Source organism: Ixodes scapularis, unplaced genomic scaffold, assembly GCF_016920785.2.
Source record: "Ixodes scapularis isolate PalLabHiFi unplaced genomic scaffold, ASM1692078v2 PGA_scaffold11__112_contigs__length_91849675, whole genome shotgun sequence".
Classification (NCBI taxonomy): Eukaryota; Metazoa; Arthropoda; class Arachnida; order Ixodida; family Ixodidae; genus Ixodes; species Ixodes scapularis.
In genome coordinates this window covers 53431560-53449543 of record NW_024609837.1, presented here as the reverse complement: position 1 = coordinate 53449543, position 17984 = coordinate 53431560, and the positions used below count along the sequence as shown (strand labels likewise).

Genomic DNA, 17984 nt, shown 5'->3' with positions numbered 1-17984 from the left:
CTCTATATGTCACATTAATTGTTATATTTCATTTGCTCTCTGTTTGAACTCCAGAATAGAAGTTAGAACTTCTCTGAAAGATATCCTTCTGTATGACTGGGTTTATTAACCTACAGGTTTTTACTAGCTGTTTATGCATTTCAAACAATAGCAGTTAACCATTTAAAGCAGTTTGTGCTGTCCTTCATCACTCACCTTGTCATCCTGTCATGGTGCTTCTCCACACAAATGAACGCTATAGTTTTGTGTTTGAGGGACTCCTGCTGTGCAGTTGATGCTAACAAAGGTTTGAACGTATGTGAGAAGGCAATGTTGACTTTGCCCTTTAGTTGGACAGGCTGACAAATTAATCTTGATGTAGTGTTTGCATTGGTATGAATAAAAATGAATCTGCGCTTATGCTACAGAAGTTCTTTTTGTTGCTTCATAATTGACTTTTGACTGCTCCAAGAGCTGCTCCAAAATGACTCAGACCAATCATATCACTGATATCTTTAACAAAATCTGCATATCATTACTATGTTAAAATATTCCAGCAAAAATATAAAATATTAGGCATAATACCATGTTTTCAATGGGCTGGAGCGGTATAGAGATCTCATGCCGACTTCATTAGATATTCTTGTTAAACCACTTCAAAAGGATAACAGATATTGCCCTATTTATACACTGTGCAGGACGATAGGCCAGCTCAAGCGGAGGTTCCATTGCCTCCATGCTGAGTCGAGGATGCAGCCAGAGAGATGCTGCGACATCACTGTCGCCTGCTGTGTCCTGCACAACCTGGCCAAGACATAACCCTGCAGCATGCCAAGAGCTGTCCTCCCCAAAGAGGTTCCCGTCGAGCCCGTGGCAGCGGGCCGTGACGAAAGCAATGAGGCTCGGGACGCCATCATCAGCCAGTTCGTCGGTTGAGCGAAAGTATACCAATATATTGCACATGCTGCTTTGCATGGTCTTGAGTACCAGTGCATTGTACTGGCAAGGTACCCCAATGATGTAAAGTCGTCAAACATTACCTTCTACTACTTATCATCTTCTGTGATAGAGTGTTGATATATAAAACTTTAACATGCTGTACAAGCTTTAGCTATATTCCATCTCACCCGAAGGCTGCCGGGCAAAGCACCAGCTCACAAAAGCTTGCCTCCGCATTGCAAAAAAGTGCGCAAAAGAAATTTCGATATGCCAAGTATGAAGAACACCAATCTTACGCATGTGGTTCTCTGTTGTGATAACACACTATTTTATATTGGTGAAGTAAATGTACATGATATTTAGTTTCATAAATATGAATGCCATATTTCGCAAACATTTCAACTGTTTTGAGAAGTTGGAGGGTGGATTACCTAAGACTGGTTGGTGCGTCTATTGCTCATTCAAGATGCGATTCAAGCAGCGGTCGCATTTGTTCCTTGCAGGTGCATTATGTGACACCATGTTTGGGAGGATAATAAAACCTGTCTTGTGAGATGCATAGTAAATCTGTATCATTTAATTTCAGCACTTACAAATAGAAAGTGAGCATAGTGTCAGGAAACTCTGAAGTAAGCAAGATTTCAGCCTGGTGAGCAAAGAACCTCTTAAGACTGAAGCAAATGACGGCCCTATAGCCCGGAAGCATGTGTCCATGTTATTGAGATTCCTGTTACAGAATTTCATGAATATATTGAAGTAAACTGCACTTGGAATAATGGCAGTTTATTGCGTTTGGTAGCTTGTAATGTCACCTTGTGTCTACTGTGTGAAGGATTGTCGATTGTCCAGAAATCTTATCGGTGGATGCTTTAAGCAGCAATGAGTGCGTGCTTTGGGGGGAATAGAAACGCTCACGAGAACCAGCTTTGTACGGGAAGTACATGAATAAACGAATATGACCTTTCGGGAACCCCACTCAAGGTTTGGCACTGCCAAAGCGATGTGAAAATTGCACAAGGACAGCATCCCCACGTCCACGGGAAGTTGAGATGTATCGCACAAAGACGGCGCACTGGCCGTCGCACGTCTTCTGGCTCGAGTACTGTGTTTAGCTCATGCAGCCTGTTTATAATTGATCGGATGTTTGAATACCAAATGTTGCTACTGCATTAGGTTGGAAGAGAGAGGAATTTTCACCTACGCTGCACGCTGTCCCCTCAGATTACGCTTGACCACTGCTGCCGATTGCCCCGGCGCAGCGGGAACACGAGTACTCTAGCCTATGGTTCAGGGAGATACGAAGATAAATTAGGCAAATGATAAAATTAGCCAGATGATCTTCCGATGAGTACATGCAAGGCAGGCTTTTATTCCTAGCGGCAACCGAGGTGCATACGAGGCTGATGATGGTACGGACAAAGCACACACAAATGAATCAGCAGTCGAGATTCCTTGAGCGTTGTAACTATTTGTGCAGTGACAAGGAACTAGAGCAAAAACCTGGCAAGCAGGCGGAGCCGCTTTTAGTTCTCGATAAGCAGATGGAAAAACTTGGCTCCGCATGACATGTCTTGGCGCGTTGATATGTTTAGAGCAAATATACCACAAGGTTTCAAAGAGGCTCGTGATTGGACCCGGCGGCCTGTAGCATTCGGCTTTAGCCCATTGTAGCACGAGACGGAGTATAGCTGATCTGAATCCAGAAATATATTGACAGTTGCAAGTAAAATGGATTTTATTTCTCAGCAGTTGTGTTGCCTTTGTCATATGTAAACAAATGCAGTCAAAATGAAAATTAAAAACAGCATAATACGTCAATGTTTACTCTTCTCCTAATTGTTTTTTTAACAATTTGATTTCCAACTCTGCACGCTGTGTTTCCAGTTGAATTAAACTTTTTTCGTCCTCTAGTAATTTTTTTTACTGCTGGTGGAACTCCCCTGCAGCAGTTGCTGCTGCAATTGTTGCCGTGGCAGCTTGCTTAACCCTTTGTGTGCATTCCTTCTCCAGCAGGAGACTTGCTCCCTCCAGCTGCTGCTGCCTTTCCGTCTCCGGCAAGAAGCGCTGTGATGCCTCCCGGCACCAACGTCGGCTGTACGGCACATTTGTTGGAGCCCGCTGCACCGCCTCCTGCGGCAGACGCTCGTGCAGCACTGCCGCACTTGCTCCGCACCCACAAGGACCGGGCTGTGGATCTATTCCCCCGGAGCTGTCACCGCGACAAATGCATGTGTAAAAAGTGGTCAGGTTTTGTTCTTGTCAGGATGGGCAAAGAGAAAACACTGTGCAAAGTTTGTAACCCTGATAAAGATGCCGATGGTGCGCCGAAATTCATTCATACGTGTTGGTGCAGATGACAAAGTTTGCTAGCTAAGTTGGTTTATACACTCACGTGCAGGCTTGAGGTCAGAGCACAGTGTTGTTACTTCTTGCACAATTGCCCAATACATGGTGTGGGAAAATGCGCATTTGGTTGTGAAGAGCATTTGCATGCATGTGTGCATGCACTCACTGCTAAAGGTTAGAATGCAGCTGTGTAGCTATGTGATTAAGAGTTCATAAATTTAGTGGTCACATGTCCAGTCAAACCATATTGAATTTTGAATTTGAATTTTGAATTTGAATTTATCTATCTCTCAACTTTACATTGTGAGATGGGACGCAAGGGAAAAAGCTGCGTGGTGCAGCTTGAGGGCCCCCTGCGCCCCTACACACGACAGCAGTGGGCAGGAACAGAACATTTCCAAAAAAAAAGTACACTGACACATTCAACGTAATGGGGCACTATGCACATTTCAGTGAAAGGAACAGTTACACAATTCTTACACAAAATGTAGATCTAACAGATGAAGGACATCGATCAATTTTTTCTTGGGGGTTGTTTCTATAGAAATATTATTATGCAAAAGAATGTTGAGATAAAGCGGTAAGTTATAACATAATGATTGGGCGCGATAAGATGTGCGGCAAAATGGCAATGACCAAGCAATGTTGTGACGTATGTTATATGCGGGTGTGTGGCGATTGAGTTTAAACATACTTAACAGGACATCATTGTTAGTCGCGGCAGCCCTCTTATACAAACACAACAATTTGAAAGCATAAAGAGAGGTTGACTTAATAATACTGAACTTGAAAAAATATTGTTCGGTATGCGTGCACCATGAGACATTCGCAATCAGCCTTACTGCCCTTTTTTGCGCAAGAAATAATTTGAGTTTATTTTGTTTTGTGGTTGTTCCCCAGATGATATGACAGTAAGTAATAATAGGTAGTAAAAAGGCATTATAAATGAGGATTTTAACACTTGTCGGAAGCGAGTATCTATGGCGACACAGTACACCAATTATCTTGTTCATTTTCATGCGTGTATGTTGAATCTGTGCATCCCAGTTTAGCGTCTCGGAAAACACAACGCCTAAGCATTTCATCGTTGGTACGATATTGATCCTGCTTTGTCCTAGTAGAAGTTGGATATCTTCAGATATTACTTTATTCTTAGTTCGAAATATTATAGCTTTAGTTTTGTTAGTATTAACCTTCAGGTGATTTTATTCGGACCATTGGTGCAAGTATGAAAGGAATTGATTGCCACATGCAGACAACTCGCCAACCGTTTTTCCTGTTACGAGCATTGTAAGATCATCAGCATAGGCAATAATATTTACTGAAAGGGGAGCATAAAAAATATCATTAACATATATCAAAAATAACAGAGGGCCTAAAATACTACCTTGCGGTACACCAGATGACAGTTTCTTTAGCTCTGATGAGAAGTAATTATGTGACACCATCTGATTACGGTGCATTAGGTAGGAGTGAAGAAGTGATAAACTTACGCCCCTGATCCCATAATGATTAAGCTTATATGTTAGCACGTTATGGTTGAGTAAGTCAAATGCTTTAGAGAAATCTACATATATTCCAAGCACTAAATGTTTTTCTTCAAATGCGTTGATTATTATTTCTTTTTGCTGACCGAGTGCCATTTCCGCGGATCGATTTTGTCGGAAACCAAACTGGTTCTCTGACTGCACTGCATATTGATAGGACAACTTCAAACATTACAGCACATAGCTTCACTGGCATTGATTTTACTCACACAGGTTACCATCATTGGGGTAGTTAACTTCCCAACCAGAATGAAGGTAGTGTTTGAGCCCATTTTCCTAAGTTGGTAAAACTAGCAACAGGATTGTTGTACTGTGTGTGATCTTTTAATTTACATGTTGAAAGCCTGCTGCAGTTAGCATAAACAAAAAAGCCATTGCCACTTTGTTGCATTTAATTTTTATAACATGATGGTAAACAGCTTTACCACCTGATTTGTCATTGCATGCCGGCTTATTTCATAAACTTGTAGCTTTGGTGATACGCTTTCAGCCTTGTTGAATATAATTAGAAATGTGGTAGCGCTGTGCCTCGTCAGATCTTGGAGTGCTCTCTGGAAGACGGTTTCGTGACTTATATTTCAAGCCGCCTTTGAGCTTTTGTGGTTGAAATAAAACTGAAGCCAGATTCCCGGAGCTTTCTTACAACAAAAAAGTTAGTAACTTTATCTTACGACAAATTTCCGAATTTTTAAGTATTCCCGAAGCACAAAGTTTGCAAGCTTTGCGCAAGTTACGGATTTCATTGAAACTTTTGCAAAACTTGAGAACATTTTGCTTCGGGAATGCTGAGAAGTTCGTAACTTTGTTGTAAGATGAATTTACAAATTTTTTTTGTCGTAAGAAAATTTCGAGAATCCGGCCTCTGGTCTTTATTTAAAAGTACTCGGCAGTAATGCTATTCAAATGGCAGTATGCCCATCTTGTTATCAACATTTGCCTCGTCTTTTAGAACCTCGTCTGGAGCTACAGTTCTGCTTTACTATGACCGGTTCCTTAGCATCATTTACTCGTCACACAATCGAGTCTAGGAACCATTCACCTATGTCGCGTTTCGGCGGAAGCCACGAAGGAACGAACAGCACGTTGTCTGTGCAAAGCCAAAAAGCCCCCGTTTATTTTTTTCAATTCTTTTATACTGTCTGCCCAGGCAGTATGACGCAGCGATATGCTGGCGCGTAGCCAGTGATATAGGATATCGCTTCAACCTACTCTTCCGTGTCACCTATGGTGGCCTCCAACCTGCAGAGATTGGGCGAGTCCTCGCCGATCAATTCGAGGACGGCTTCTACGAGGGGCGTCAGGACATGAAGGTTTGGCCCAGTACCTATGAATTAAGGCATTGTGATTTCGTCTCGACTACTACTTAGTCGAATCACAAGCAAAAAATGAGGAGGTGGGGTTCACTGTTCAACCAAGTATGTAAATGGGACTTTCATGGGAAAATCAAAATAAACAAATACTGCATGAGACATTCTTTTAAAAGTTCATTAATTGTGAGATAACATTGCTGAAACTGTGGACTGTGTTATCAAGCAATTTCTACTTTCTTACAGTTTGGCCTGTCGGCCTCGACCATTGTGCTCTCTAAAAATCTGTTTTAATATTGTGTGCAAAGTTTTGGGTCTTCCACTGAATTGTTTTACGAGTCCCATACAGCCTGTGCAGAACTTGCACATGAACTGGAATAAATTGTCTTCTGATGCTGTAACACTGCTTTTACTGCTGTTCTTAAAAGGTGACAAGTCGACTCCCAGCAGAGGGCAAAGGTGCACGAATATACAAATGTCCACATTCACGTTTCTAAGTTTGGTTGCTCATATATTATCACTAAAGCAGTGCAATATCTTTTTAACTTAAGAGCACAATTAACTTACTTGTGCGCTGTTCCTGCTTCTTGAATAAGCTGTAAAGTTGTCTCGTCTTTCTTAGAAGGTTTTCCAGCATTGCTGTAGTTAGTCTGGGGCGCGCAAACAGCCCATGGCTCTGTAAATTTCCATCCATGCCTGTCATTTTGTTTGGGTCGTGATCGTAGCACTGAACTTCCCCATAATTTGATATTTCCGCTACCCCACTGCCCGAATAAGTTCTAATTGTTCATCCAGTGTCCAATCCCTCTGCCGTTTCATGGTGATGCTAGAATTCGCCTTACTCATTTTCGATTTCAGATTGTTTGGGGTCGTCTGCTACGTAATTATGTCTCTATAATCCTAACAAGACATCTAGTTATCCGAAAACAAAACAAATTGAAGACAGACAAGCGAAAGAAAAAATATGCACCTTTCTTTCACGATAGAAGCTTTGTTTATTTCCCAGCTGTAGAAGTTTGCAGACGACAATACCGAAAATTGATCGAATGCCGTGCCGGTATTCGTGCCGGCAGCTTCTATTGAGGCAACGGATCTTTGCTTTTGAGGAAAGTTTTTAGTTTACATCTTGCCTTCGTTGACCCGTCTCCCGCTGCAAGGGGGTCGTCGGTGTTGTGGATACGCTGCAAATACAGTACACGGCGAACTGTACTTACTATAAACAAAACTCCGCGATTAGAGGCAGTTTTTCGGAGAGAGATTTGTTTCACTACCACGCGATTGTGGCTCGGGGTAGGTTTTAATTGTGAAAAAAAAGAAAGCTGGACTATGATTACAACGCAAGATCTGCTGACATGACATTTTGACAGCGGTACGATCTCGTAACTTTCTCGTGAAACATCACAGCACCCACTTAGGTAATATATTTTGAAGGTCCCGCTGACTGCAGCATTCATTGAAACAAGTCCACTTCAGAGGACGATGCGTGATCTTATTCGAACTTGACATGACCAATCAAGCGTAGCCCAGTTCCCACAGCACGCTCGCCGTCGGGCGCTTGGTGAGCTGCCGTCGACTGCAACTGTAGACACTCTGTCGACATTACTTTTCATGGCACGAAGATGACGCATCTTCGTAAAAATAAATGCTCTCAAGCGTGACGAGCAGCTGTGGCAGCCATATTGTCTGATTCTAGGTACTATTTTACTCCTGCGTCCCTACTCTGCAGGTCACGTGACCTAAAATTCCCCCTTGTAGGGAAATCCGGTTAACCGCGGTTAGTTAACCAGCTTCGAGCAAACGGGCCCTGGAGGTATCTCCTGCATCCTAAACTTAGGCCAATTAGTCAATTTGGCCTACCCCACTTTTTGCGAGCCACCTTCGCCAGAAGAGTGATCCGGAGAAGGCAGTGATCGCTACCGAGAGAGTCCCCCAGGTTCTCCCAGGCGGCATCTTTAGCGTTCTTAACGAGGGACAGGTCAGGGCACGTGTCGCAAGTTACCGAATTGCCCATGCAAGTGGGACATGCCGGATCCGTGAGCAGCGGAAGACGAAGTGTGGAAATTAGCTCTGCCAGCTTGCGGCCTCTGGCCTTCTCAAAGTTGTACCCCAATGCAGGCTGGGAGCTTTCAAGTCCCCAACAATCACTAGAGGTTCCTTGTCAGCCGATTTCAGTGCGCGGTAGAAAATTTCGTGGAAAGTTACGCTTGGCTCATGCGGGGGGCAGTAAATGTTGAGAATATGTATTGACGGGTCACGTCGCTTTAGTGGCAGGACTCTCACCATGCTGTATTCCTAATCAGTCGCCAAGTCTAGACGACGGAGACTGCGGTATATGCGTTGTTCACCAGAAGGCACGTTGTAGGACCCCCCTGGAACGTACTATACCCAGAATATTTAGCTTCCGCGCCGGGTTTCTGTAAAGCCAGGACCGCTGGCGCGGTACCGAGAGTTTGCAGGTAGAGCTGAAGGTGCGACCATTTCTTCCAGCTCTGAAAGCCCCTACAGTTCCACTGTATGATCTCGAATTTCTCCACTGTAGCGTTGTTACGAGCTTTCCGATGGGGTCGGCTAGCCATAGTGAATGGTGTTCTTTTTTAATTTTGGGGGGCACGCCCAATCCCCGAAGACGATGGTGCCTCGGGAAGAGGCAACAGCGTCTCCGGGGAGGGTGCAGCCGGGTTGTGTTCTAAAGAGCCTGTGGTCTGACGAGGGAACACCTTTCACCTACGCGAATCCGGTCGCGGGGAATGCGAGCGAGAGCGGCTATTCTCAAATCGGACGCTGGCCCGTCTTTTTACTGTGGATAGGACAGAGTCTGTCACTGCTAGGATTATGCTCTGCACCACATGTGGGAGCTCCTGTTGCCAGAGTTCCTTGAAGGAAGCTCCGACGCTTTCCAAAATTTTGCCTGGCATGTCCGCAATTGTGCGTTCCAAATTTTCCAGACGGTGATCAATGAGGGGCATATGCCCGACAGGTGTGCGGCCCGAGCACTGCGAGACGGTAGGCGATCCTGACGTGGCTGAGGCCCTGTCATCGTGGTCCGCCGGCTCAGCTTGCTGCATGGGCTCCGAAGATTTGGCCTGTGCCTGGGGCTCCGTCAGCCTGGCCAATTTTGCCTCTAGCTCTTGAAATTTGTTAGCTAGAATTTCGGTTTGGCGCCGGAGTTCAGCATTTTTCCTCTGTAGGGCGACTTCGGTTTGGGAGGGGGAGAGAGGCCCGGGGACAGCCCCAACCCAACCGCTCACCTTTGTTTGGGCGCTTTCCAAGGGAGAGAAATCCCCAGCATTGAAGGTCGGCGCCTTTGTCCTAGTCCCGGACTTGGCGCCTCTCGTGCGTTGTCCGGGCTGTCCCTGCGTAGAGGTAGATGTCCTGGTTTTGCCCTTGGTGGGCGGAGCTTGTTTGGGAACTGACTTCCGCCTGGCGTTGGTCGATGGAGTCCCCGGCTTGATCGGCTTCCAATACTTGCCGGTACAGCCGGCAGCACCGGTGAGGTGATTGCCCCCGCAGAGGAGGCAACAAGGGATGCAGTTTTGTTCAGCAGGGCCCTCGGATGTGGGAGCTATTTGAGAGCCACAGCGGCCGCACCGTCCCGCCTGCAGCCGCGGGCAGATGTCAGCCCGGTGCCCCACCGTCCCACAGCGGTGACAAGCAGGGGTCGTCTCCTTATACAGTCTCACGGGGATGCCCTGATCGCTGCAGTAGATTTGACGGGGCACCGTTTTTCCCTCAAAGGTGACCACTGCGACGTCTGTGTTGCCCAGTTTCCTCACGGTGAGAATCTTGCCGTGCTTCCATCTGAGTTTTTGCTTGAGGGAGACCGATGTATCATTGGGGTCAATGTTGATGACCCCCTTGCAGACGTCACCCGAGGCTTTGGCATGTCCACGGAACGGGAGCTGGCGGTCCCCGACTACCAGCATGATGTCACCGAGGAGCCTCTCGGCAGCGGGCACTGAGTTCAGTCCACACACTAACACATTTTGATCCCACACGGGCCATACAGAGGGTTCCACCTCTCCACAGTCAAGTATGAGGTTGCGTACCGCAACTCCGGCTTGGCCTGGAACGAAGGTCGCCTTTAGATCCAGCGTTGTGCGTGGTTTGAGCACTACGATGAATTCATCGCGCCCAATGCGGGGCGTCTGCTGCGGCCGCCATCTGAGCTTGCGGGCTCCGCCTTTCAAGGCCACACTAGCTGCTCCCCCGCGCAAAGCCTGCGCGGAACAAGCACCCGCCTGGTGTTTGTCGGCAGCGCCGGTGAGCTTAGGAACCTTTGGCTTCTGCTTGCATCGCCATATTCGGACCATGTCGTCCAAATATTTTTCTTCGGATGGTAGGAGGTCCTCGAGTTGAGCAGTATCCATGCGTACGACTTGCATAGAAGCAGGATCGTAGCCGGTCACAGTGTTCGGAGCCGCCATCGCTGGGAGATCCCCTGGCCGGGCCGAGCGGCCGGTCGCCGATAAGCCGCCGTGAAGCCGAGCGCTGCGGCGGTCAGCGAAATCTACCCACGCTCAGAAATTCGTCAAAAATGTGCCCACCGTGATGAAATTGGTGTCCACTTGTGCCGCTGAACTTTGCGGAGACGATGGTGCCAAAATTTGCGGGGTACGGGTTGAATAACTGCAATTAGAGGCGATTTTTATTGGAGCCGAGGTGAAGCACGTTCGTCGCCGACGCGCGCCTGCAGCGCCCCCGACCCAGCTTTGGCACCGTCCCCTAGGGGCGACGTTGGCGAGAGATTTTTCATGCACTCTTGAAGAAAAATAAAACCATTTCATAAAAAGTTATTTTTTGTTTACATTAGTAAAGCCTAGTGTGCAGTGCATGCATCATCAAACTGTGAAGGGTAACAAGTTAGCAATTCACCACTTGAACATGCTAGTCCCAAATGTTAGTTGTTCAAGCTGATACCAGTTGGTGCTCCCTCCTGACCACCATTGCTGACATCCTAATCATATTACAGCCTACAGGAGGCATTGGTTGTTGAACTGTGTTAGCATGAATACTCGATAACCACTTGCTCATAACTCGCACGGGTTATAGTAATAAATTCCTGTACCGCTTTTGAGCAAATAGCTTACCCTTTTACATGTCAACGAAATGTTATGAATATGCACCAACATGTCGTCTAAAGTTCATCCCACTTTATCGATACTGCAACTGACACTCCAGGCAACTCCAAACAATTGGTTCATTACAGTAAGCTGATGTAAATTTTCAAAGCTATTGATTATCACTGAGAACCTATTCTGTCATCCCACGTGCCCAATAAAATGCACTAGCTACATTGAACATTACATAAAATAATTAACCAGATGCACGAAATATACGAACATACAAAACAAACACAATTTAAAGCTTAGAAAGAGAAAGACACAAACACAAAACTCTAGTGGTGGTGGTGGGTGCACCAGACAATACTTTGCAGTGACAGAAAAATGGAGGTGAATTAACACAGCAGATATGGTGTCACCCATGCAAAGCTGCTGTAAAGCATCTACATCTATAAAAAGCATTGCAAAAAAAAAAACTTCCAATCAAGCCACCCCACTTGCAGGCAAGCCATGCCACCTCTACTGAGTGATAATAAAGCTCTGCAGGTTATCCAGGCAGCTACATACCCGCACGAGCTTCGTTGCGAGGGGCCTTTTGTGTGCTGGCGGCTTTCGCAGCACTCCGTAAATTTTTACACATTGGATGGCCTTCTCGAAGTGCACCCTGCAGGAAGCGATCTTCTTGCAGTAAGACACTTCGTCTGGTGTAAACTTCCGGTTCCCTCGCAAAAACTGGAATATTTAAGGAGGTCCCGCCTGGCATGATGTCGAAGATTGTAACCAATCAAGTATGCCGCAGTCCTTCACCACCTCCCTGTCACTAGTGGAGCCAAGGTAGCAGCCGCTCGTGTAGATTATCGCCCCGTTTGGGGCGTCTGCTACAAGCAACTTAACTGTGTTTCTCGACTTATGGTTTGAAAAGGTTACAATTTAAGAAACAGTACTGCCTCTTGGGATTTGTATTTCAATCTCTGAGCAATCGATGCTTGCCCGACAGTTGGGAAAGTCCCTGAAGGACTTTGGCATCTCTGATGCTGAGTACGAGCCTCTGGGAAAATTCTTTTCCATAATGCTCTCGAACAATAGTTTGTAGAGGACGTGCAGAAATGTCATGAAAACATTGTGTACAGTCGTGCGGCTGACGCCGACAGGACGGCAAGGTCGTCGTCCCCGAGTTTCAGCTTGGTTCAGCATAGCAGCAGCTGGTTGACACGTGGCAGCCTAAACACGTTTGTGCCACTGTAATAGTTCAGCTCAAAACGGTCAATTAGGCTAACAAGCGCTGTAAAACTCAATGGTGAAATGCCAGTGTACATTTGTAGCATCTTACTATTTAGATTTTCTACAAAGAACACTCTGACCTCCAGTGTTCTCCCCCTTGCTGTGAGCTCCGGAATTTGAGATGCCTTGTCATCTGAAGAATAATGCAGGATCATTAAACAATTGTATTTTATTTGTGAGGTCCAAGCAAACTGGCCGTGTGTGTGAGCCTAGAACTGAAAGGTCCACTCGCTTGCAACTGTACAAGTTTTCACCTGAATAATCATAGTAAAAAGGCTTGGTCCTCCATGATGCACTACTAATTTAACTCATTATAAAATCAATATACTCCAAGCATGTTGAATATTACATATTTCTTCTTCGCTGAAGATCTTATAGTCTACATTGCACAGTGAAATCGGCCTGTAATTTTCTACTTAAGCAGTTCATTGTTTTTTTTGTTTTAGGTATTGGAACGGTGTGACGGTCATAAAAGAAAGGTGGGAGCATCTTGAAATAGTAAGAGTCTTGGAAAAATTTAAGTAGCACTGGGCACAATTGTTATTCAAATTTTTATAGAATTCACCACCGAGGCCATCGGGTCTTGGTGTTTTACCGGTCTTAAGTGAGTCAATAGCGGCTTTTACTTCACCTAATGTTATTGGGCCTTCTATCTTTTTGGTGTCGTTGTTAAGAAAAGACATATTTGATAAGTTTTGAACATCAGTTTGACCACCTGTGGAATAGCCTTACCAAAGATATTCGAGTAGTAATTATGGAATGCTTTTACAATCAGTGTTGGTCCCTTAATGGTCACACCATTACGGTTAATATCTAGAATGTCTTTAGACAACGCATATCTTCTTTCGTCATCCAGAGATCGCTTTGTGGTTTGCTCTACAAGCAAAAACTTTTGTGTGTGAACGAACGATGGCTCCCCGATACTTTTTGGTTTCGAATGCCTGAAGTGGGGCTCTGGTGACATTAATATCATCACTGTAGGTACCTGGATTTATGCATTCTAATTCATAAAACATAAGAGTTTTATAAAGTTTGCAATGTTTTTGTTTGTTTTTGTAAGATACTGTTGGGGGTCGAACGCTCAATTACCAAGTTTTTAACCTCTTGTTTGAAGCTGTCCCATATGGCGAAAATGTGCATATTTTGATTATCAAGGCATTTGTGCAGAATCATTAAAACTTCTTTGGAGAACTTTTCATCCTTTAGGATCCTCACATTAAATTTTCATAGTTTCCATTTTGGTCAAAATACTTGGGGAGCCTTGGCGCCAAAGCGAACAGAAACCATACAGTGGTTGGAAATGAAAATCGGTTTAATGTTATACCTCGCCATTGAAGGCCATTGGGGCGGGGCCGATCCTCAAAAATGAAGCCGCCCGGCAAGGACTCAAGTGACTCGAGTCCTTGCCAGGTGGCCTCACTTTTTTGTCGGCTTTTCTCCCGAATATTTTGTCCCCATTGCCTTTTGACTCTCTCGTTGTTTTCTGTACAATATGTACGAGGCTCATAGATGTCCCATACTGTTTCCTGAAAGCTCCTAACACTCAGCAATAGACTTTTTCCGAAATTTGAGGCATCTCATCAGGATGGAATGCCACACAATGCACTTTTGTTCTTGCCACCACGTCATGATCAAATACACTGCATGCGTTCTCGATTTTATAGCTTCCCAGATATATACAATACTGTAGGCATTCGCGAACAATAAAAAAGATACTGGGGCACCTTTTTTCTTGGTTTTTGACATACCAGATATTGTACATGCATAGGCAAACACAGTGAGTCGTGGCTTTAGTCACTGCACCTCATGATTGTATCTTTAGCTCAGTTTTACAAATCCCATTTAGTACTGGTTAACCACAAATGAAATTTCGCTAGTTAAAACCCAGAAAGTGTTTAGTTTGCCAGACGACTCTTGTTACTTATGAAGCGAAGAGCAAGGATCGCACTCACCGTATACTTGCGGCTGTGCCCAAAGCTGGCTCATAAACTTTTATGAAAATGCATTAAAATCGCCCCCACTACTGCACAAAAGTAATTATAATGTCTTCGATCCTCATGTCACCGTGTATCTTCCGCCCAGATTTCATACTGATTGGTGAGATAGGCTACAACAAAGGCCCTAACAACCTTCCTTTTCCTTTTAGACGAGCCTTTACCGACGCCCAAGATCCGTGCCTGAATGGTGGCTCCCAAATTGTCTCAGCAAACTAAGTTAGTGCGAAAGCAAACACATGACATGGTTATTAGCAACGAGCAAATGCGCTTGGCGTAATTGTTTTGTTTGTTTTGTTTGGTGCGCAGTGTAGGGGGTTCACGCCCGGATATGGGGCGGGTGAACAATGCGACATTCCTCTCGGTTGTGCCTGACTGCCGCTTTCTTGAAACCGGTTTGTATGGGTGTTGGGCCTATATTATTATGCAATAACTTTGCTTGCAAAACATGAACTTGAATTGCAAGAATGCAAGTGAGTGCTGACCTCACTTCAAGCACTGCAGGTCAGTACAAAAGAGATGGGAAGTGTGCTAGCTTTCAGCTTTTTGACGGCGTCTCTGAGTCTTACCTTACGAACTAAGGCACCTTTATTGCTGCGAAGGTACCGTCGATGCACCCGACGACTGCAGGCAAGGAACTGTGTCGCAAGAAAGCTTCTTGCGTCGCCGCCTGTTCCTCGGCAATCTATGGGAAGGCGATCTTCCGGGAACCGAGGCGGCGCACGATGGCCGTAGCCACGGCGTATACACATGTGCTGACGATTTCCTGGTGGACAGCAAGGTGCCGGGCGCTGCCCACTTGGCCCTGGTAGCTTCCAGTGGCGTAGAAACGCAGCGCGCAAAGCACCTGCTGCTCCACCGTCCTTGCGCGTCGCTGCCACCTCAAGGCCGCGTCGTTCCGAAGCTCGTCGCACAGCCACTGCACAATGTTTTTCGACAATCGGTAGTGCCGGAAGAACTCGTTGTCGTCCATTCCGAACGCGTTGACGTGCATGAAAAAACGCCGTCGTCGGCGATACCACAAGTACAACAACTCGTATGCCACCATTTTTGCTTCTCGCTCGAACTCTCCACTGTTCGCCCCCCTCCGACTGGGCGTGCTTTTCCATCTCGCGGCAAGTCCCCGTGACATCAGAATGACGTCTGGAGATTTTGCCGACGAGATCGAGGTTCCCAAGTTGACGTCGGAGTCTAGGGAGTTTCCGGCCCCAAGGTCAGTCGTGGTGCCTGCCATTCAGAATAGTCAGCGCCTCGCCGAGTTTTGCGCCGAGTGTCCAGCTTAGGGCCCCTGGTCTGGTGTTCAACAGCAAAGTTTCTGGTGTAACCTAACTGTCTCTCACCTCCATTCTCATCACAGTACCAGTGTCAATCGGTCGCTATGGTTTCGGTAGCGAACACAGAAAACTTTATGCCGTAAACCCCGAAGGGAAGAAAATATGGACGAAGTACAAATGCAGAGCTCTGAAGACAGTTTCTCGCTCCAGAGTTCACAGTGACAATGTAAGCAGCTCGCATGTACTGTTGCTTTAACATACCTAGTTTTGAAAGGTAACTTACCTGTTGCAATGCAATTCTGGTTTTCAATGGCCTTCTTTTTTTTTTTATTTGTCTTCAGATTGTCCCAACACTTCTTGAGCTGTGGCTCTTCCTGCTTGTTGAACCCAAGTGTGCTGTTGAACTCCACGGTCAGGGCAGCCTACTCCGCCTTCACCTCCGCTGTCGCCTTGTTTCTGTGCTTGTTTTCAAGCAGTTTGTACTTTGGAGCTTGCTCCGAGAGCAGGGCTTTCTCGTTATTCGGAAAACGAAAGCTGGAAGCGGGCCCTTATCGGTTCTTGTGTGCAGACACTGCAAGGTTGCTCAAAAAAATCTGAAGCTGTAAATTGCAGGTTGCATCTAGGCCGATGAGGGTCGTCCCCTTTGCCACCACATAAAATGGCACGCAAGTTGAATGCTTCTTGTAGTCAATGTTGGCGAAAATTCGCCCCTTTCAATTTTGAGGCCCGAATAGTCCGGCAGGGTGACAGACGGTGATGCCAGAGTCAGTCGATCGCAAAACCATTGCCGATGAACGTTCTCGGCGAGTATGGACACTGACGAGCCTGTGTCTACCGAAAAGCGCAGACTCGCTCTTTCGACATCCAGATCAACAAATATGCTGAGGTGCTTGCTGTCCGTCGTGACCTTGAGAGGTATGACGTCATGATTTATGACCTCCCGGATCTCTTTCATGTCCTGTTCTTGAGGTGCGTCCCTCGACTGGCAAACACTCTGGAAATACCTGGTCTTCCTGCATTTCTTCAGATGGACCGGCGTCGTCCATGGCGATCCTACCGTCGAGGTTTTGAAAAAATTTGCCAAGGTGACGCTTGCCTGTAGCAGCCTCCAGGATCCGGAGGCTACTTTTTGCCAGGGCAGCTGTGAGGCTGTCGTTGATTGTTTTTGTTGTAGCTGCAGTGAAATGCTGCTGCAGCTAGAAAACCAAAGCAAACCAAGAACAACGCAATTGCACTCCCTCTCTGGCACCCAAGTTTCAAATCTCAATATTACTCACGATGGTACCATACTGGTATGCTGGGTACATGGAGACGATGGCTGCGTCAGTAGTTGCCCAGAGTCTCTATGAGGCGAAGGTTCTTGTCATTTCGTCTGCAACACAGGCCATGTTGGACCTCATCTTGCAGAGTTCTTTCTGCATCTCCACGACATGGCCCTCTATGCTTTCTGTGTCCTATCCATTGGCAGAGAGCACCACATTTTGCAACAGAATTTCTGTCAAACTCCACTTAATAATATAATTTAAAATAATATTTCTCAAACAATCCTTCATACTGTGCCAGGCCTGGTCACGTGTTTTGGACAAGGATTCCTCGGTGGCAGTGGTACCTCTTCCTCACCCTCTTCTGCAGCTCGCTCCTGATCACGGAGTTTCTTTCGTTCTCTTTTCTTCTTGAAATGCAATACAATGTGTCAAGAGTCCTGTCTGCACCAACTGAAAACGAATCTCAAACAGCTGCAGAAATAATGCAGTGCTGAAAAAACAATATTCAATTAAACTTAAAATGTACAGCACACGAGGTTCACGCTGAAACTTGAAACCGAAACGGTCTAACGGGCCTTGTTTTGTCTGCCTTTTTTTCCGACTACCGCACCCTCCAAATGGGCAAATGGGCTGAATGTATATATATAAGCAGACGGGATGGACCTAGTTTTTCGAAATTAGAGCTTTAAGTATCAACTGAGAGTAACTTTCCCCATGCTTACCAGAAAGTCTGGAAGTGGTGGCAGCTGAAGGGCATGAAGTGTAAAGTCTCGCATCATACCTTGCTGCAAGTCATCAATGCATAAATGAACCAATCAAAAAAAAAAAAGTGGAAGCCGTTTACCACTCCCTGTAACGCCGAATTGGAGCGCAGCTCTTGAGGAGGAGGAGGGGAGGGTACTGAGGGCCACGTGTTCTCGGGGGGTGGGGGGGGGGTCACGTGACCCCCCCGAGGGCACGTGACCTTGGTGGGGTCACGTGGGGGCAAACAC

The 17984-nt window shown here is 46.0% G+C and overlaps 1 protein-coding gene and 1 pseudogene across 1 annotated transcript; both read right to left on the bottom strand.

Annotated features, from left to right (window-relative positions):
• Positions 1-7793: 7793 nt before the first annotated feature.
• LOC121046552 lies at positions 7794-8738 on the bottom strand (annotated as a pseudogene).
• A 6673-nt stretch (positions 8739-15411) lies between these two features.
• On the bottom strand, positions 15412-17529 carry LOC121835021. Its single transcript, XM_042288905.1, has 3 exons — positions 17005-17529; positions 16468-16923; positions 15412-16383 (listed from the first exon to the last, which is right to left on the bottom strand). Exons 1-3 carry the CDS (start codon positions 17013-17015, stop codon positions 16347-16349), a joined length of 504 nt encoding a protein of 167 aa, XP_042144839.1. The 5' UTR covers positions 17016-17529; the 3' UTR covers positions 15412-16346.
• Between the last annotated feature and the right edge of the window lie 455 nt (positions 17530-17984).